This window comes from Andrena cerasifolii, chromosome 3, assembly GCF_050908995.1.
Source record: "Andrena cerasifolii isolate SP2316 chromosome 3, iyAndCera1_principal, whole genome shotgun sequence".
In the NCBI taxonomy this organism is placed as follows: domain Eukaryota; kingdom Metazoa; phylum Arthropoda; class Insecta; order Hymenoptera; family Andrenidae; genus Andrena; species Andrena cerasifolii.
In genome coordinates, this window is record NC_135120.1 from 22,983,221 (window position 1) to 22,999,401 (window position 16,181).

Below are 16,181 nucleotides of genomic sequence, written 5' to 3' on the forward strand. Positions count from 1 at the left end.
TTGAATAGAGCCGATGCGCGCTCGTGAGAAGCAGTGGCGTCGAGTCGCGACTTTATCGGCGTTATTGCAGTTTCCTCGGATGTTCCGGCGACTTGCACTGGCTGGGAGGGGAGGGATGCGTCGCGCAGAGGGACGGAAAGGCGCGGTAGGGGAGGAGAGGATAAAGTGGTTGAGGATCAGGCGGTCGGTGGTGGGGCGAGAGCGGCGGTACTCGGCCGTTGCATTGTGGGGGTGTTGGCCTTCAACTTGACGGCGCAGTTTCACTGACCTGCCTGAGAAACTCGTGATATCCGCGCGCGGCTCGTGCCCCACGAGCGCGGACGTACGGACACGGACGCGCCGAATCGTCCAAGGGAGGCCAAAAGGGGTAGGTACCGCTACCTAAGGGCCGCGCGAGGTCCTAAATAAACTTAACCCTGATCCTCGTAGGTACCTCATCCGACATTGTTTCACATTCTTGTTCGTGAAATCGAAAGAAGAAGCTCTTCTGGGCTCGATGTCTCAGATTCTACTGTCAGTGTCGGGACATTTTCATTTTGGCGGTAGTTTGACGTTTTAACTAGTGTTCCTTCTTAAGAATTCTTTTTTGAAAATTTCTCGAGAAATTTTAAACTTTGCTTATTTCTGATTTCTCGAGAAATACTGTCTTTCTCGAGAAACTCAAGTCTAGGAAATCGCGAAAGTATAAACACATCTACAATTTATAATAAGTCTTATTAGTAACATTAGAATCTATATGAATTACAATAGAAAATCTCAGTAGAGAAGATTCGACATTATTTACTGGTGAAGGTGCTCTTAAATTCTTATTTAACAATTTAGAAAAATTGTATACCTACTGAATTAAGTAATGAGTTTCTTGGGGCTGGGAAAGAAAAAATATGGAAAAGAAGAGACAAAATTATTGTATCCCTTAGAAAAATTTTGCATATGTAATCCAGAATCTCTTCAAAAAGATTCAAAAGACGCGTTTCTTCATTTAATATCCAAGACAGATATGTATAAAACGGCAAAACAAATTCTAAGTAGCTAGACTTTTCGGAAAATATAACAGTAACAGAAAATACTGAAAAACTTACGGATCCTCAAAATGAAGAATTACCATTAAGAAAACAATTAGAGTTAGCAATCGCAGAGAGTCTCCAAGAATTTAGTATCAACCAAGAAAAATATAAATTCCGGACTTTAACATAGGAATTTCATATTTTTCACTCCACTGGAAGAAGAACACTCAATTTACCATAACTTTTGCGTGTGCTACATACGATGAACCCAACATCCACTCAAAAAGAAAAGAAACAGATTAAAAACCTACTTTAAAACAAAAAAGTAATGTTTCGCTTTGCACAAATTTTGTATTAAATAAAACTCAATTATATTTAATATCTGTTTTTTCATTTATACAAGTTTTGTGCAACCTGGACAAGAATGAACAATTAGTTAAAGTTTTCTTGTGTCTGATAAATCAACATTATTTCATAAATATAAATTTTGTAATATTGTTGTTCAACTTCTCGAGAATTCTCGAGAATTCTCAAGAAGTATGATCTAATTTCTCATTTCCCAAGAAAGAAAAAATATCGAGAAATCAGGAACACTAGTTTTAACGATCCCCATCGAGTATATGAATTTTGAAAAGGAACTGGGCTGGACGTTCGTGGCCAGCCGAGCTTAAATCAGTGAACCGAGAGGGAAACGAACGATTCCGATTCTCTGCGGTCCTTTTCGGGTCGGGGCACCGTCGATACCGCCCACGGTCGTCGGCGAGTCGCCGAGGAAAAGACGAGTGCCCCTCCTCGGCCCAGGCATTTGGTGGCTGTAATTAAAGCAAAGACGAGAGCAGATGGCCCCCGCAGCTCCTGTCCCTCTTGGACCATGTTTTTTCTTCTCCCTCGCTCAAAAATGTTACCTCGCGTGCTTTCCGCGAAGCACAGTAGCCGGCAGGAGTTGGCCGTTTCCTGTGGAAATTTCCTTTTCTGGAACGCATCTCCGCGACGCGTTCTCTAATGCCCGAAGAACTGGAATCCTCGAAGCGATTTCATAGGCGATCGAGGGGGGGGGGGGGCTCGATATCGATCGCCAGCCGAACGGGGGTCGATCTCCCGATAATGGTTCCAGGAATCATCGTCGTTTCAGGGTAACGAGCTTGGCAACTTGAGCGTAGATATTGCAAATCTGTCGATAACGCAGCCCACCGCCAGCGTCTATGTGTTTGCGTGTGGTGCACTATGACCGCTAGTTTCTGAGGCGCGTGTATAATGCAGCTGCCGGCTATAGAGGCGTGTAGCTATTGATCCTGCGGCCTTTGGGGAGCTGCTGCTGCTGCTGCTGCTGCTACCAGCGGCTGCTGCAGATTTCAGCAACGTCATTCCAGAGGGAGAGAGGGAGGAAGAGAGAAAGAGAGAGAGAGAGAGAGAGAAAGAGAGTGACGTATCGTGGGAATAGAAGGGCCAAAACTCTCCTCTGCCGGTGAGGGCTTTGCCTCGGCATTGTACTTCGTCAGAGAACAACGGAGCCACGTGGTTCACGTGCATCGGCTACGTGAATGGTACCTCGGTCGAGCAAGAAAGAAATCGACGGAATAATGAACCCGGTTTTGTAACGCGTCAGGCGAGAAACGTGTCGCGAGCGTGGACGCGAAACGATGTCAATTGCATTCTCATTCGACGCGCTCGAGTAGCGTTTTCCAGAACGATACTCCGCGGCTCTCGTCGCGTAACGAGACGTCCAATATGCGTGCTCGTACGATCAGAGGTACGACACACGTTGGTGTTTCGGTGTAGGTTTCTATGGTCCGGCGATCGTGAATCGTATCGATCGAAGCAATCCTGCAGGAGAGACCTTATCACTCCGTTTCCGTTCTGTTGCGATTTCGAGGCGCGTGCAAGTAGAAGAAGAGCAAGAGGAAGAAGAAGAATTCGACGATGAGGAAAGGAGGAAAGGATATCGGGCCCGAGTTGCTCCTCGGGGTCCACGGTCTCCATCCTCTCTTTCGTCCTGCTGGTCCCTTCGATAGTGTCAGACAAAGGCAAAGGCGCCTTACGTTCTCTGCAACGGGGCCTCTTTTTCTCCTCTCTCTCTCTGTCTTTCATTCCCTTTCTCTTCTCTCCGTCTCGCCTCACCTTGGCCGCGGCCCTTCAACTGTCTGCGACCCACGCCCCACCTCCTCTTCCTCCATCCGAACCACCACCACCGTCGCGTTAGCAGCCACCTTCTTCGAGGAGCAACCTTCTTCTTCTTCATCTTCTTCTTCCTCCTCTTCTTCTTTACCACTGTGCGCTGGGCCTTCCTCTACCTTCCACTTCTTTCTATCCTTTCCTCGTGCCTCGTCGGCTCTTCGCGTGCCTGTGAGAGCCGCTCCTGTCGGTGTACCGATCTTCGTCCACCTGCCTTCCCAGAGTTATTTAGCCAACCGAGCCGCCCAGGTTCGCCCTAGGCGAATTTCCGGAACGAGGGAGAAGCGCCGATAGACGGGAATTCTGCTGCGTGGCTGCTTGCTAACGCGCGACTACGCGTCCAAACGTAACGCCTGCACGCGTTGCTAGCGATTCGAGTCGCGATCAACATCTTCTTTGTTGTCCATGAATCTGCCTTCTCGCGTCCTGCTCAAGCATTATTAGCATCGCTGCCCCTCAGGGAATAGAATGCAGCTGTAAATCAAAAAGTTTGAACGCTCGGCTTTTCCCCTACACGCTACCGAAGAGATTCGGTGCTTCTTCGCTCCATGTGTCTAAAGAGTCACTCTTCTAGTCAATTATCTTAACGTGTATAGTACGATTGGTTGTATCCTGGAACCCCAGCCACCGGCGCGAAATTAATACGACATGCGATTGATGTGACGTACTCGCGGCGCGTTCATCTTCTATTTCTCTCGGGAACTACCTACGCATTCGGGATACAATTCAGAAGAGTCCTAATTGGGGGTGCAAAGGTGTTCGTAAAGCCATGAAATATCGCGTTCCCTTCGCTCAGCACGAATCCCATACATAAGACTTGTTGTAATTAAGGGCAACGCTCGGTGACACGCGACAGCGATCGTTTCACCCTCGACGTACGTAAATTCGTGATGCCTTGGGGTAAAGAGTACAGTGGCCACCTGACAGTGATTGGCCCTATTTTGAGAAATGAAAAAATATAAAGAAATATCAATGTTATGCTTTTTTTTTAATGAACATATTCATATTCCTTGTACTTTTTTGCTTCGATTGTAATCAATATTTCTCCACTCATTAGATACTGTGATTATATTTAAAAGCAGATAGGAGACTCGGCTTTACAGCTTGGAAATTATAGCGATTCAATTAAAAAATAATAAGAGTACAGTTGAAAGTTTGGGAATATTTTAATGTATTTGTGATAACTATATCTCTCATATTCTGTAGATATTGATAAATAACGGTCAAAACTTTATAAAAAAATTATTTATTAAAAAAGATTCAAAATTTACATAGTTATAGTACAATTAAATAAAAAAGAAGAAGTACTATTATGTATGTTACATTGTATAGTTATATTTTAAGTTTCTTGAGATTTGAATTTTAATTGGTGATTTCAGATTCAATTTGATTATTAAATTTATTTAATTAAATTTTAATTAAAAATGAAATTTGGTTGAATTAATTGGATAAAGCAGCAAGAGAAAAACATTAAAAAAGAGAAAATCAGTAACAAGGAGAATACTATTCAAAATAAAAGAGCGAAACCAATAATTATAAGCAATGAAAGATGCCCAAAGAAAGTATACCTTGTCAGAGATAATAACTGATAAAGTATAACATGTATAAGAATAAATATATTTATTTATGTTTAACAAACACATACATACATAAGATATATCCATTTTTATTGAATCATTTTAATCCCATTTCTATCATAAAATCATATAACATTTTCTTTTAGGTTATATTATGTGTCAAATAGCGGCCAATCACTGTCGAACCGATCGGACAACTACTGTCATGACCATGCCAATAACTATATTTCTTCGTAGTCAACACATTTTTTGTATATTTTTATACATTCTTGACTTTTATTTATAAACTCTATTTATTTTTAGATCATTCGGGGTTTCTCGTACTTATTTACATTGATTTCCATTTCAAATTTACTAAATTCACATTTATAATTCGATATTTATGTGACACTCTTACTTAAGTGGCGAACCACTGTACTCTTTACCCTGTCCTGTAATCGAACCAATTACGCTGCCCGAGGTACGGCCAATTAACGGCACCCGATTTGCTGTCGTTGGCCGCGGCTAATTCAATTTATCGGGATTCCATCGTAAACACTGTTTTCCACGCTTTCCGCGATACGATGGCTCGCGAGCGCAGAGCGGCTCCATCCTACCCCCTAATTCTGATTCCCCCCGATTCCGCTACGTCTTTCTCCCTGGTCTTCTACTCGGGGCCCCGGGGCAGCCGCGCCACTATCCTTTGGGCAAATTTATGCTTCTTCAGATTACGGATAATAATGGTTACCCTTGCGCCGCTGTAGCTCGTCTTAACAATTTGCCAGCTAGAATTACGACCGATCACACCCCGCGGCGTTTTATACGTCTGCTTGCGATGCCACGAGTGGTCGACGCGCGGTGTCGTTCCGTTTCGAATTTGATGGGGAACGTGTTTCTCTCGTAAATCGGCAACCCTTCTGCCGTTATCCAGCTTTGGGCGATGCACAGAAGTGTCATCGAGTGTAAAACATTCTGGTGTCCTTTTGAACGGCGTGGCTCGATCGTGAGACCTCGCCCAGTCCCGTCGTGGAGAAAGAAAATCCTGCATAAGAATATCAGGTATAGCCGCTTGGCCGCTGCGAATACCGCGGTGCTGGGCGACGCAGCGTCAACTTTCGGCAATTTTTACAAGACCTATTTTAAAATGTCCATATTTTTGAAAATTTGTCAATCCAGGGGAAGGATAGAACTACTATATTCTCCTTTTTTCAGATTTTTAAAATCGCGGTCGATGTTAAAAACCTGCATTTGTTTAAAATAATTACACAAAACTGGTTAAATTTTTTTTTAAACTGAAATAATTTTTTCTTAAAACTTTAATGTCTTCTCTATAAGCACCGTAAAGCTCATCTCCATCCGTTTACTACTTCCATAGCTATAATGTATTGAAAAAAAGTTAGCCCTTAACTTCAAACAGCTGTAAAATCGACATTTTTCAAAATTTCGAAAAATCCTTTGAGGTACATTGAAATATCACGGCTGAAATATATTCAAATCTTAGCAATCTACGAAAACTTACTCCGCAATCTGTCCGAGGACGCTTTATATTCGACGGTATATTTCATTTCGATGGGACTGCATTGATGCGAGGACAGAGGGATGAAGTACCAGTTCGCCCACTCTTTACTACGAATTCATTTCCTCGAAACTTACCTACTTCCGTCGTCTCGTTTCCAGACGCACCGCGAAGGTTTACAGAGACGTAATTCGCGCGGGGCCCATGTGCCCGAGGACTGAATTCAGGGTCGGGGAAAGTTAAAAGGAGAGGTGCGCGAGGTGTGTAACCCGCTGAATGGAATATAATCGCCGAAGGTAAACCGGCTGGAAGGAAGGAACGAGACGGGAGAAGGTTGGCCGTACAATGGGGTTCCGAAAATAAAGCGTGATCGATGAAACTGAAACAGGATTTACCCCAGTGGGTACGGGGACGTGCGTTTTCTCTGTCGCTAGCGGTGTCACGCTCCCCGTTACGAGATTGCCTTCTCCACGCTAACGCAATTTATTCCCCGTTGCAATTTTTAGTCCGTGCTCGAACAGAGACGGCTTTGAGACTCGTCCCGGTATCACGAAACCGCCCAATTCCCCGGTCGCGGCCGCGCTTCGCGCGTTAATGGTGCCGCGTCTGCGGTGCCAGTGGTGGCAGCGCGTTTGCGACGCTGGACGAGGCGCGACGCTCCTCCGCGCGGGCATTCCCCGAATCCATTGGAATTCCGCGGAGAAATTACGCTCGTTACGGCTGTAATTATGCTCACGCCCCCGAGACGACCTCGTCGTTATGGTTCGATGCGTGTCGCTGCGTGTTGCGCGCCCCTTTCCTCTGGCGATGGATCGCCTCGAAACGCGGGACCATGTGGCGCGGTTAAGGCCGTATCGATGTCAAGACTGCGCCGCAGCGACCGTCCCTGAAGAGCCCATGGACGCCCGTGACATTGTCGCGCCGCGATTCCATGCCCGGTCAAACAAACCTGTACAAATCTTTTCCCTAAACGTCCTCGAGAAGTTTCTATGCCCGGAGAAGGGTGCAAACCTGCCTTGCCAGTTCCGATCGAGTAAATAGGGGTGGCCGGTGCTATCTGATGCCCCGTACAGCCGACACACCACGGTCGATAGGCTGTTCCGTACTATTTTTACACGTTTTTGTTCGCTTTGAGCGATTCTTCTGGAGGCAAGGTGTATGATAGGTGAATTTATATCGAACTGCTTGTGCTTCCCTTATGGAGGTGGTGAACTTCTATTTGCGAACGAGAACGGAATTGCAAGTATTTAGGGTATGTTTGGATTAAACGCGAAGCTTTGGGGGTAATTGTTTGCGAGATCGTGTTCGGTAGTTTTCCCCAGCCTTTAGGGGCTATTTTCGTTGTCCGCGGAATCGGAATTGCATCGATGATCCCGGACAATGAAATACACCACAGCTCATTCCACCAGGAGTCTGTGTTACCTACGTGTTCCAGTTCAGTTATAGATATATTTTCCACTGTCTGGTAGCTTATTTGATGGAAGAGGAGACCGGGGCAAGTTGATACAGACGAATTATCTCGACACTGTATATATGTAGCTCCTTGTGTGCGAGATATGCGAAGCTTGTTGTTCAGTTCTTTACTACGATCCAGCGTACGTCTGTGTACCTTGGCATTAGCGATCCATTTTTAACTGTTTTCGTTTTTATAGAGAAAATGTCTCTCATTTTAAAAGTTTTTCGTTGCTCATGCTGCACTTTGATTAGCCTCAGCTCGTGCAACACTCGCGTAAATGTTCAAATAATTTAGAATTATTTTGTTGTAACTACAGTACAAACGTGACGCTTATAATAATAAGAAAAATACGGAATGAGCAGAAATTGGGACATTCACCTTAGTTACGTTTTGTTATTTTGTTTATATACTCCACATTTTTTTATGGAGATGTTTGTACATAATGACTTCCTGTGGGGTAAGTTGATACGTTTTCTCTGGGGCATGTTGATGCAGTGTATCAATTTTCCCCGACTACTTTAATTGAATTTTTCCTCTTATTTCTGGGAAAATGCTACGAAATTATGCCAGAAAAACGAATCACGACGAAATACCGCAAAATATTTTTCAAAAAGCGTGTGTCGGTGTAGAAAAGGCGTCAATGTCGTTACGTCAAAGCGCGAGAATATACGGAATAGATAAAATGGCTTTAATAAGATACATTAATAAAACGAAGCAAGCACCTCATGTTAAAGTGGGATATTCCAGACATCCATCCTGTACTCATTAAACGGATATTTTACAGATGTATCAATTTGCCCCGCAGTGGGGTAAGTTGATACATTTTACCATCCTCCAAATAACATTTTTTCATTAATTTTGTATGTATTTTCTCAACTTTTCATTTACAATATATTAAAGAAGAAGGGCCAAAGTCTATTTTAGCATATTTGTTATTAAGTACTTAATTCAAACAAAAATGAAAAAACTGAAAACTGAAAAAAATATATAAAACAAAATTATGTTAAACGATTTTATTAAAAATGTAGTAAAAACGAAATTAAAATGCAATAAAAACTAAAAAAATAATTCTTTTCTTGTACTTCAATTTCGATGGTGATATACTACGCACGTCTGCAAAGTTTCAAGACAATTGGATAGTTGGAAGTGGGTTAAATTTGAGTTGCCAGATTTGAACCATACAAACACACAAACAGAGGATCGAAGCTGAATAAAATCGTTTAAAAACGTATAAACTTGCCCCGGTCTCCCCTAAATAGTTACTTATTTGTGGACTTGTGTTCCCCTAATATCCTTGACACGTAGAAACCCAACGAACACCGCGATATTCCCTCTCCGTTATGAATTCTTGTACCCTCGTACTTAATCACGTACGCACATGCTATAAACTGATCACGGATGCTCGATCTCCCCGACAATCGTTTCCGATACAAGCATTCGAAGCACAAGTATTGCAGAATTGCAACGGATCAGGTATAGTGCGCATCGATATACCTCGATAATCGACTCGCTGCTATTCTATTCCGAATTCTGACCTCGTCGCGTGATTAGCGACCGCGTCTGCAGACGCAATTAAACGAGCCGGCTAATGAGCGTAGAATCGCGACGAGAACGGCAGAAGGAGGAACGTAAAGACGAATGGTATGCGCGAAACACAGAACCGCGCTCGGTGGCTGCGTGCGTGCGTGCGTGTCTGCGTGTGTGTCGCGGGGTTCGTTGGTTCTCTGGCGTTTGCCGGCCGAAGGAGAGAGTGAACTGAATGAAAGGGAGGTTGGCGAAAGAGAGAGGAAAGTGAGAGAAGGACGAAGCCGCGAAGGATCCGCGGGAAGGAGAAAGGCAGGCGTGGACCGAGACGGACGAAGGAGAAGTCTGAGGGTGAAAGAAGGAAAGGGAGAAGAGTGGTTCACCTGCATTGCTAGCATTGCGCCGGCTCAAGGCCAGAGAGTCTGCGAGACCGAGGACCAGACCGGGTCGGGACCTCCTTCCTTCCAGTTTCCTGCACCCTGCACTCTCTCCACCTTCTAGCCTTCTTCTTCCTTCTCCGCGGGCATCCCACCGCTTCCAGCCTTCTCCTTTTTCGTACCGTAAGGACTTCTACGTGCACTGTCCGGTGTGTACCTTCGCGTACAGACAATTGCGTCATGAGAAAGACTGCTCCTCTCGGTAGGCCACTTGCAGCGTGGTGTGATTCCAGCAATAATCCAAGTTAATCGTAGAAACCGATGGTCGCATAGGGGGATAGGTTGGATTCAAGTTTTTCAGTGATCGTAACCGTACATAGTCAGGCATTGGTGGTTTTCAAGGAAACGAATCTAACGAAGCCGCATGCACTCGAACCCTTTTATACTGTTATACTGCCATACTGTTGTACTCTTATACTCTTATATTGCGTGGCGTTAATAGAGGGAGAGTTACTGATAAAAGGTGTTTGTACGTTTGATTGCAGGTTGCAAAATCAAGGCGCTCCGAGCAAAGACCAACACGTACATCAAGACGCCGGTGCGTGGCGAGGAGCCGGTGTTCGTGGTGACAGGCCGGAAGGAGGACGTGGCCCGCGCGAAACGCGAGATTCTCTCGGCGGCGGAGCACTTCTCTCAGATCCGCGCATCGCGCAAGAGCTCGCTGGGCGCGCTGCTCGGCGCGCCTCCTGGACCGCCGGCGTCCGTTCCGGGCCACGTGACGATTCAGGTACGAGTCCCGTACAGAGTGGTCGGTCTGGTGGTAGGGCCGAAGGGCGCGACCATCAAGAGAATCCAGCATCAGACGCACACCTACATAGTGACGCCCAGCCGCGACAAGGAGCCGGTGTTCGAGGTGACCGGGCTGCCGGAGAGCGTGGAGGCTGCCAGGCGCGAGATCGAGGCGCACATCGCCCTGAGAACCGGGACAGGGCCGAGCCTAGACGAATCGGAGCTACTTAGCGCGCTCTGCCGCGGCGGTCTCGGCTCTATCCTCGGCTGCCTCGATCCACCAGGCTCGAACGGCTCGAACGGTTCCAGCGGCGCGTTCTCCAGCAGCGGAAGTTGCAGCAGCTCGTCGAGCAGTTCCGGTGCCCCTGGACTGAACGAGCTAGTGGCCATCTGGGGTGCAGGAATGGAGAGGGACGAGGGCCTAGGGGAGTCGCCGTCATTCGAATCCCAAGCAGCGTCCGCGTCCTCGATCTGGTCGTTCCCCGGAGTAGCGCTACCCTCCAGGCCATCGCCGCCAGCCTCGGCGAGCCCAGCGTCGCCCACGGACTCGCTGCTCGGCGGTGGACGACGAGAATGCGTGGTGTGCGGCGACAAGGAGGTCACCGCTGCTCTGGTGCCATGCGGACACAATCACTTCTGCCTGGACTGCGGCAATCGGGTCTGCGAGAGCCCCGACCCCAGCTGCCCCGTATGCTCCAGGCCCGTCTTACAGGCGCTTCGTATCTTCTCTTAAACGTCCTCTTGCCACGCATACACGCTGAGAAGGTGGAGATAGAGAGAGAGAGCAAGAGCAAGAGAGAAAATGAGCCCCCCCTACCGACAGAGATACATCTCTTGTGGCTCTTTTGCGTCGCGGCACCTGGGTACAGCGGCTAACGCATAACCGATTCTCACCCATTGATAATGTCTGCTCTTCGACTTTTTTTTTTGGCGGCTCATCCAGGAACGACGGCGCTGGAGAACGGCCCACCACCAACCCTTCCTCAACCCTGTATTTCTCCGTATAACAGCTCGCGCCAACCGTCCGCGCGCCAACAACCTGACGCGGACACGTCGGGGCGTGTGGGGGGGGGGGTGGTGGCTGCAGACGCGCACAATGTCTCAATTCCACTGCTGCCAATAAACCTCTTCTTCTACGCGCTGGGAATGCCCCGATGGCCCTTGTCGCGTCGTTCCCGCCGACCGGATACAACGAAGTCAGCTTTCAAGTTCCACGAGATTATGTATCGGAACGAGAGAAACATACTAATCGCTCACTCACCGTCATCGTTTATCATATTTCGCCCCCCTCGATGCGTGAACACCGGGCTCGCAAGGTACGCTACTAGTAGAGCGATCGCAACGAAACAGCGAGCCACACTGTGTCGACCAATCGCATCGTACTGTGTCGTATCGGTCGTCGACTTTGTACACCGTGGGAGAAGGAGATTCCTTTTGGCTTTTCGCGTTTATGGTTGCCCTCGAACTATCGGGAAAAGTTTCTCGCGGGCTGGGTGGGTCGATGCACAGTCGGTGGCGAGAGTCCGTTGATCGCCGAGACGCTATATCGCTCGGAGAAAAATGGATTAGACTGAGTTGGTCTTGTTCTAAAGCGCGTCTATTGTTTCGTAACATTCCATTCATTGGTTACATTCGCGGTACACTTCGTGTCTCCGTCTTTGCTTGTTTCTCTCTACGTAAATTCTATGGAATCGAAGGCAGCCTGACTGGTGAAATGGACGAGTAAATTAAGTTAGCTAGAAACCGTTGTTCTTTTATATAACTGACAATCCATAAGAGCGTACGTTCTTAGAGATACCTATGACAATGAGACTTTCGTAACTTTTACGTGGATTTCCGAATATCGTCCTTCTTTCACCGTGTAACGGCACCGCTCGTGGCATCGGAGTTGTAATTTTTATTACGCGGTACTCCATTACGACATTATGAAACACTATCAATCAAAGGTGCTTCGGAACACTGAGGAAGACAATTTCTACGAGCTCTATATTTTTATTTAGAAAAGCGTACCAATCATCGTGACGTCCCATTTATCGCGTTGAACGTTTAATGAAAATTGCAACCTCTGATATTCACGAGAAAGTGGCGCTTCCGTGGCGCAATCACAGTCGAGGTCGTTCGCTCTCCGAATCGCTGCGCCCTATCGTGCGCCCTACGAGCGCCTGGCCAATCAAGCAAAAAACGATCGTTCTTCCCGCTCGCAAAACAAACTGCTGCAAATCTCGGTGACGTCGCGGACGAAAAAACCTTCTGTTAGGTACCGGATCGTAAAATCTTCGCGGCAGATCGTTTCGTAAGTTAGGTCACGCGATCGTTGGGGCGTGCTTCGGTGGCGAACCAGTGAAACGATCTGAAAGATGAACACCAGGATAGTGGAGGAGAGCGAGATAGAAAGACGGTCGTGCATCCGACGATGGGAAAGAGCTTCCGAAGTTTCAACGTTTTTCATAGCGATGCGATTGATTTGTTGCGTTGATCGTCTCGGACCAGGAAAACATAGTCGAACATCGTCTCCAGTTACTTTTTTACCGCGCGGAAGCGCTCCCATCGGCCGGATGCAGCGACGCGACGGGGACACCCGAGACCTGCGAGCTCGGTGCACGTAACCGCACCGAACGATTACCGAAATAATCATGCCCCACGGACGCAACCTCACACCGAGAACACTCGTACATACAGCACAGTCAGACACAGTCGATCTCATCGTACAGGACACACGTGACACTATAGGAGTGAGAGCAAGAGAAAAGGGCCGAGAGAGGTGGTCACGTGTCCCTCGATCTGCCGCGTGAAACCACTTAGATGATAGTATTATAAAAAACAAAAAAAAAAAATGAAAAAAAACGGCGTGCCCCGTTCCACCCAGCCTCCCTCGCTACTAGAGTATTATCTTACCTTTATATAAGCGACATAGCAATTGAAATAATAATAATATTAATAATATATATATATATTATATATATAAATATAAACATAAATGAATAAATATATTATATATATATATATATGGTGTCAGGAAAAAGTCTGACGACAGTAAGAGGGATATGATATTTTATCGAGGAGATTTAGATTTTGTATTTTTCGCGCGTTTCGTCGACGGGACGGCGGGTGGTAAGGGGCAGCTGCACGCGCCGGGAAAACAAATGAAATTATTGTAAGGAAATTATAAGGGAGAAAAAAAAAAGAGATGAAAATGGGTGGACGGAACGGCGCTTAAGGGAAACAAAACGTTTTAAGGACGGCGAATCGCGGGAACGCGCGAACCGGCTCTCCCAACATGGCTGAAGGAACGAGAACAAGGGAAAAGAGGAGCGGCGACCTCCCACCCCCCACCCGACCCCCTCGGGGAAGCCGCTTCTCCCGCAGACCGTATTCTTTGAACCCTAGAGTAATAATCGAGTAATAACTCGCTCTTTCAAAGAAGGACTAAAAAGAAGAAAAAAAAAACGAAAAAAAATACGACGTATCTTTCACGCAGGGATCGACGACCCGTGTACATTTAGCTTTTCTTTGAAGAGTCGTAATTATATTCTCTATTATATTGCATTATCGTATCGCATAGATGTGTATATCGGACGCTGTATAATACGTGTCACTTTACCGCGGCCCTCTCGCGACTCGACAGCGTCGGGGGAGGAAGGACGACTCACGGTCTTTTCGTTCTCGTTCTTCCCGCGCAATTTTCATCCTCCTCCCCCTTTCTCTCGTCCTTCCTCGCGGACATTCGTCGCGGACGAGCCCCGTGACGTCGGGACGGCGAAGGCTCCCGAACCGCGGGTGCTCGTCCCTCGTTTAAAACGAGAGGGTGGCCGGTACGTGTCCCTATGTTCTGTGTTCTGTTTACTATTCTTCTTGTTTTCTTTCGTTTCGTTTGGACACCGCAAACGTCGCGTTATCGTTCGCGTAATCGTGTTTCGAGATGGAAAGGAAAGGAAGCTGGACAAACGATCGCGGACCGCCCCCGAGCGGAACGAGTCGCGTGCCCCGCATACTTTTCGCGATCTTACGTAAAGGAAAAAGGCCGAGGAAACTATACTAGTAGCTGTTAAGCTGAAGCCAGAAGGGCCGTCCAAATGTACGGCCCCTCCCCTTCCTTTTTTTTTTTTAAATTATTTTCTTCTTTGTTTCTTTTTTTTAATATTTATACTGACTACGACTTCGATTTCGATTTCCTATACTTGATTTTACTCGTATTCTTCGTCCACAATTCTCCCCTTGTTATATTTCTTGCACTTCGTCCTTTGTTTCGTTTCTTTTAATCGTCGAAACTTCTTGTCAATCGTTGCCATTTTTAAACGAAGATATGCTCAAGTCGCAGCTCCGAACAAGTCGAGGTATATTATTAATACATATTACATATAAAAAAAATATATATATATATTATATATTATACGCGCCATCCGGTAACGACGGATGGCGGGAGAGAAAGAGGATATTTTTTCGATCGTTCGAGCCGCAGCTCTGTATAGCGGGTGTCTCGGTAGTTTCTCACCCAGACTCACCCCCTTCGTTCTATATTTTTTAATGTTTTTTTTTTTAATTTTTTATTAGTTCGTTTAGGTATCTTCGTTCGCCGTGCGTTTTCGTTTCGAACGCTCCCCCAATCAATCTCCGAAACCCGCGATCCCTCCAACCACCCTTTCGTCCCCCCCCCCCGTTGTGTCGTTTTCTTCGTTCGGGGGGGAAAAAAAGAAAACTCTTCCTTCTTGACAAAACAGTGCGTTCTTATCGCAAGCTGCTAACCGGTTAACCAGGAACATATAAATGAAAAGACACAGAATACACGTACACACGGACAGGCAGTCTCTCACGCATACGTACGTTGATTTTGCACGCACGATCGCGCGTGCGCACGCGGGCTAAAGTAAAAGAGACGCGCGGTGATTACGCGCGAGTGTATATTAATTATTTGTTACTATATTGAAGCATCACTCATCTCGGACACACACGTACACACACACGCGTACACGCATGAATACTTATCACTCGTATAAATACGATGAATTTATGCGGCCACGTACACGCGAACATTACAGATGCATATGCGCAAGCTCAAACACTGAAAGACAGACACGCGCGAACGCAATCCAACGCGTATCCATCGTTAACGACACACCTGCACGAAAAGAAGAAACACACACATACACGCGCACACGCACGGACAGACACACGAATAAAAAAAAATCGTATATTTATATAAATATATATATATATAAATATATTATAATCGACGCTCGAGAGAGAAAGAGAAAGAGGTTTATTATATTTAAGTTCGAGGCAAAGTAAATTCTATATTTTTTCTATGTTAAGTATAAATTAGAGAGAGAGAGAGAGAAAAAGATGCGTAAAAGGTACGGTGATGACATAAACATATATATTATATTATTATATTATATTATATATATTATTATATTATTATTATATTATTATATTATATTATATTCTATATATATACATATAAACTATATTTATAGGTATTCTCTTTAGCATCTACGTTCCGAATATACGAGGACGCCGCCGCGCAGGTTATAATAATTAAACATAAAGGGAAAAAAAAGAACAAGGAAAACACGGTAGGCGTGCGCGTACATGCATATGTAGATCATGCCAGATAATCTTTCATTAACTTCGCTACATAAGTCTGATCTGATTCTCACGATTCACGGTGAGCAAACGGGTGGGTGGGTGAGGGCGGAGAAAAGGTGGATGGTGGAAGGTAAATGGAAAGGTAAAAGGAAGAGAGGGTTGACGAGCGGTGAAGCTAGCGCGAGTTTTCGCTCTTGCGTT

The 16,181-nt window shown here is 46.0% G+C and overlaps 1 protein-coding gene across 1 annotated transcript in view; it reads left to right on the forward strand.

Annotated features, from left to right (window-relative positions):
* Positions 1 to 15,844, forward strand: part of LOC143366589 (RNA-binding protein MEX3B-like) — a 58,990-nt gene extending 43,146 nt beyond the window's left edge. The window contains exon 2 of the mRNA XM_076807726.1: positions 10,151 to 15,844. Coding sequence (XP_076663841.1) covers positions 10,151 to 11,127 — 977 coding nt within the window. The 3' untranslated portion in view covers positions 11,128 to 15,844. The remainder of the gene's footprint in view (positions 1 to 10,150) is intronic.
* Positions 15,845 to 16,181: the final 337 nt, after the last annotated feature.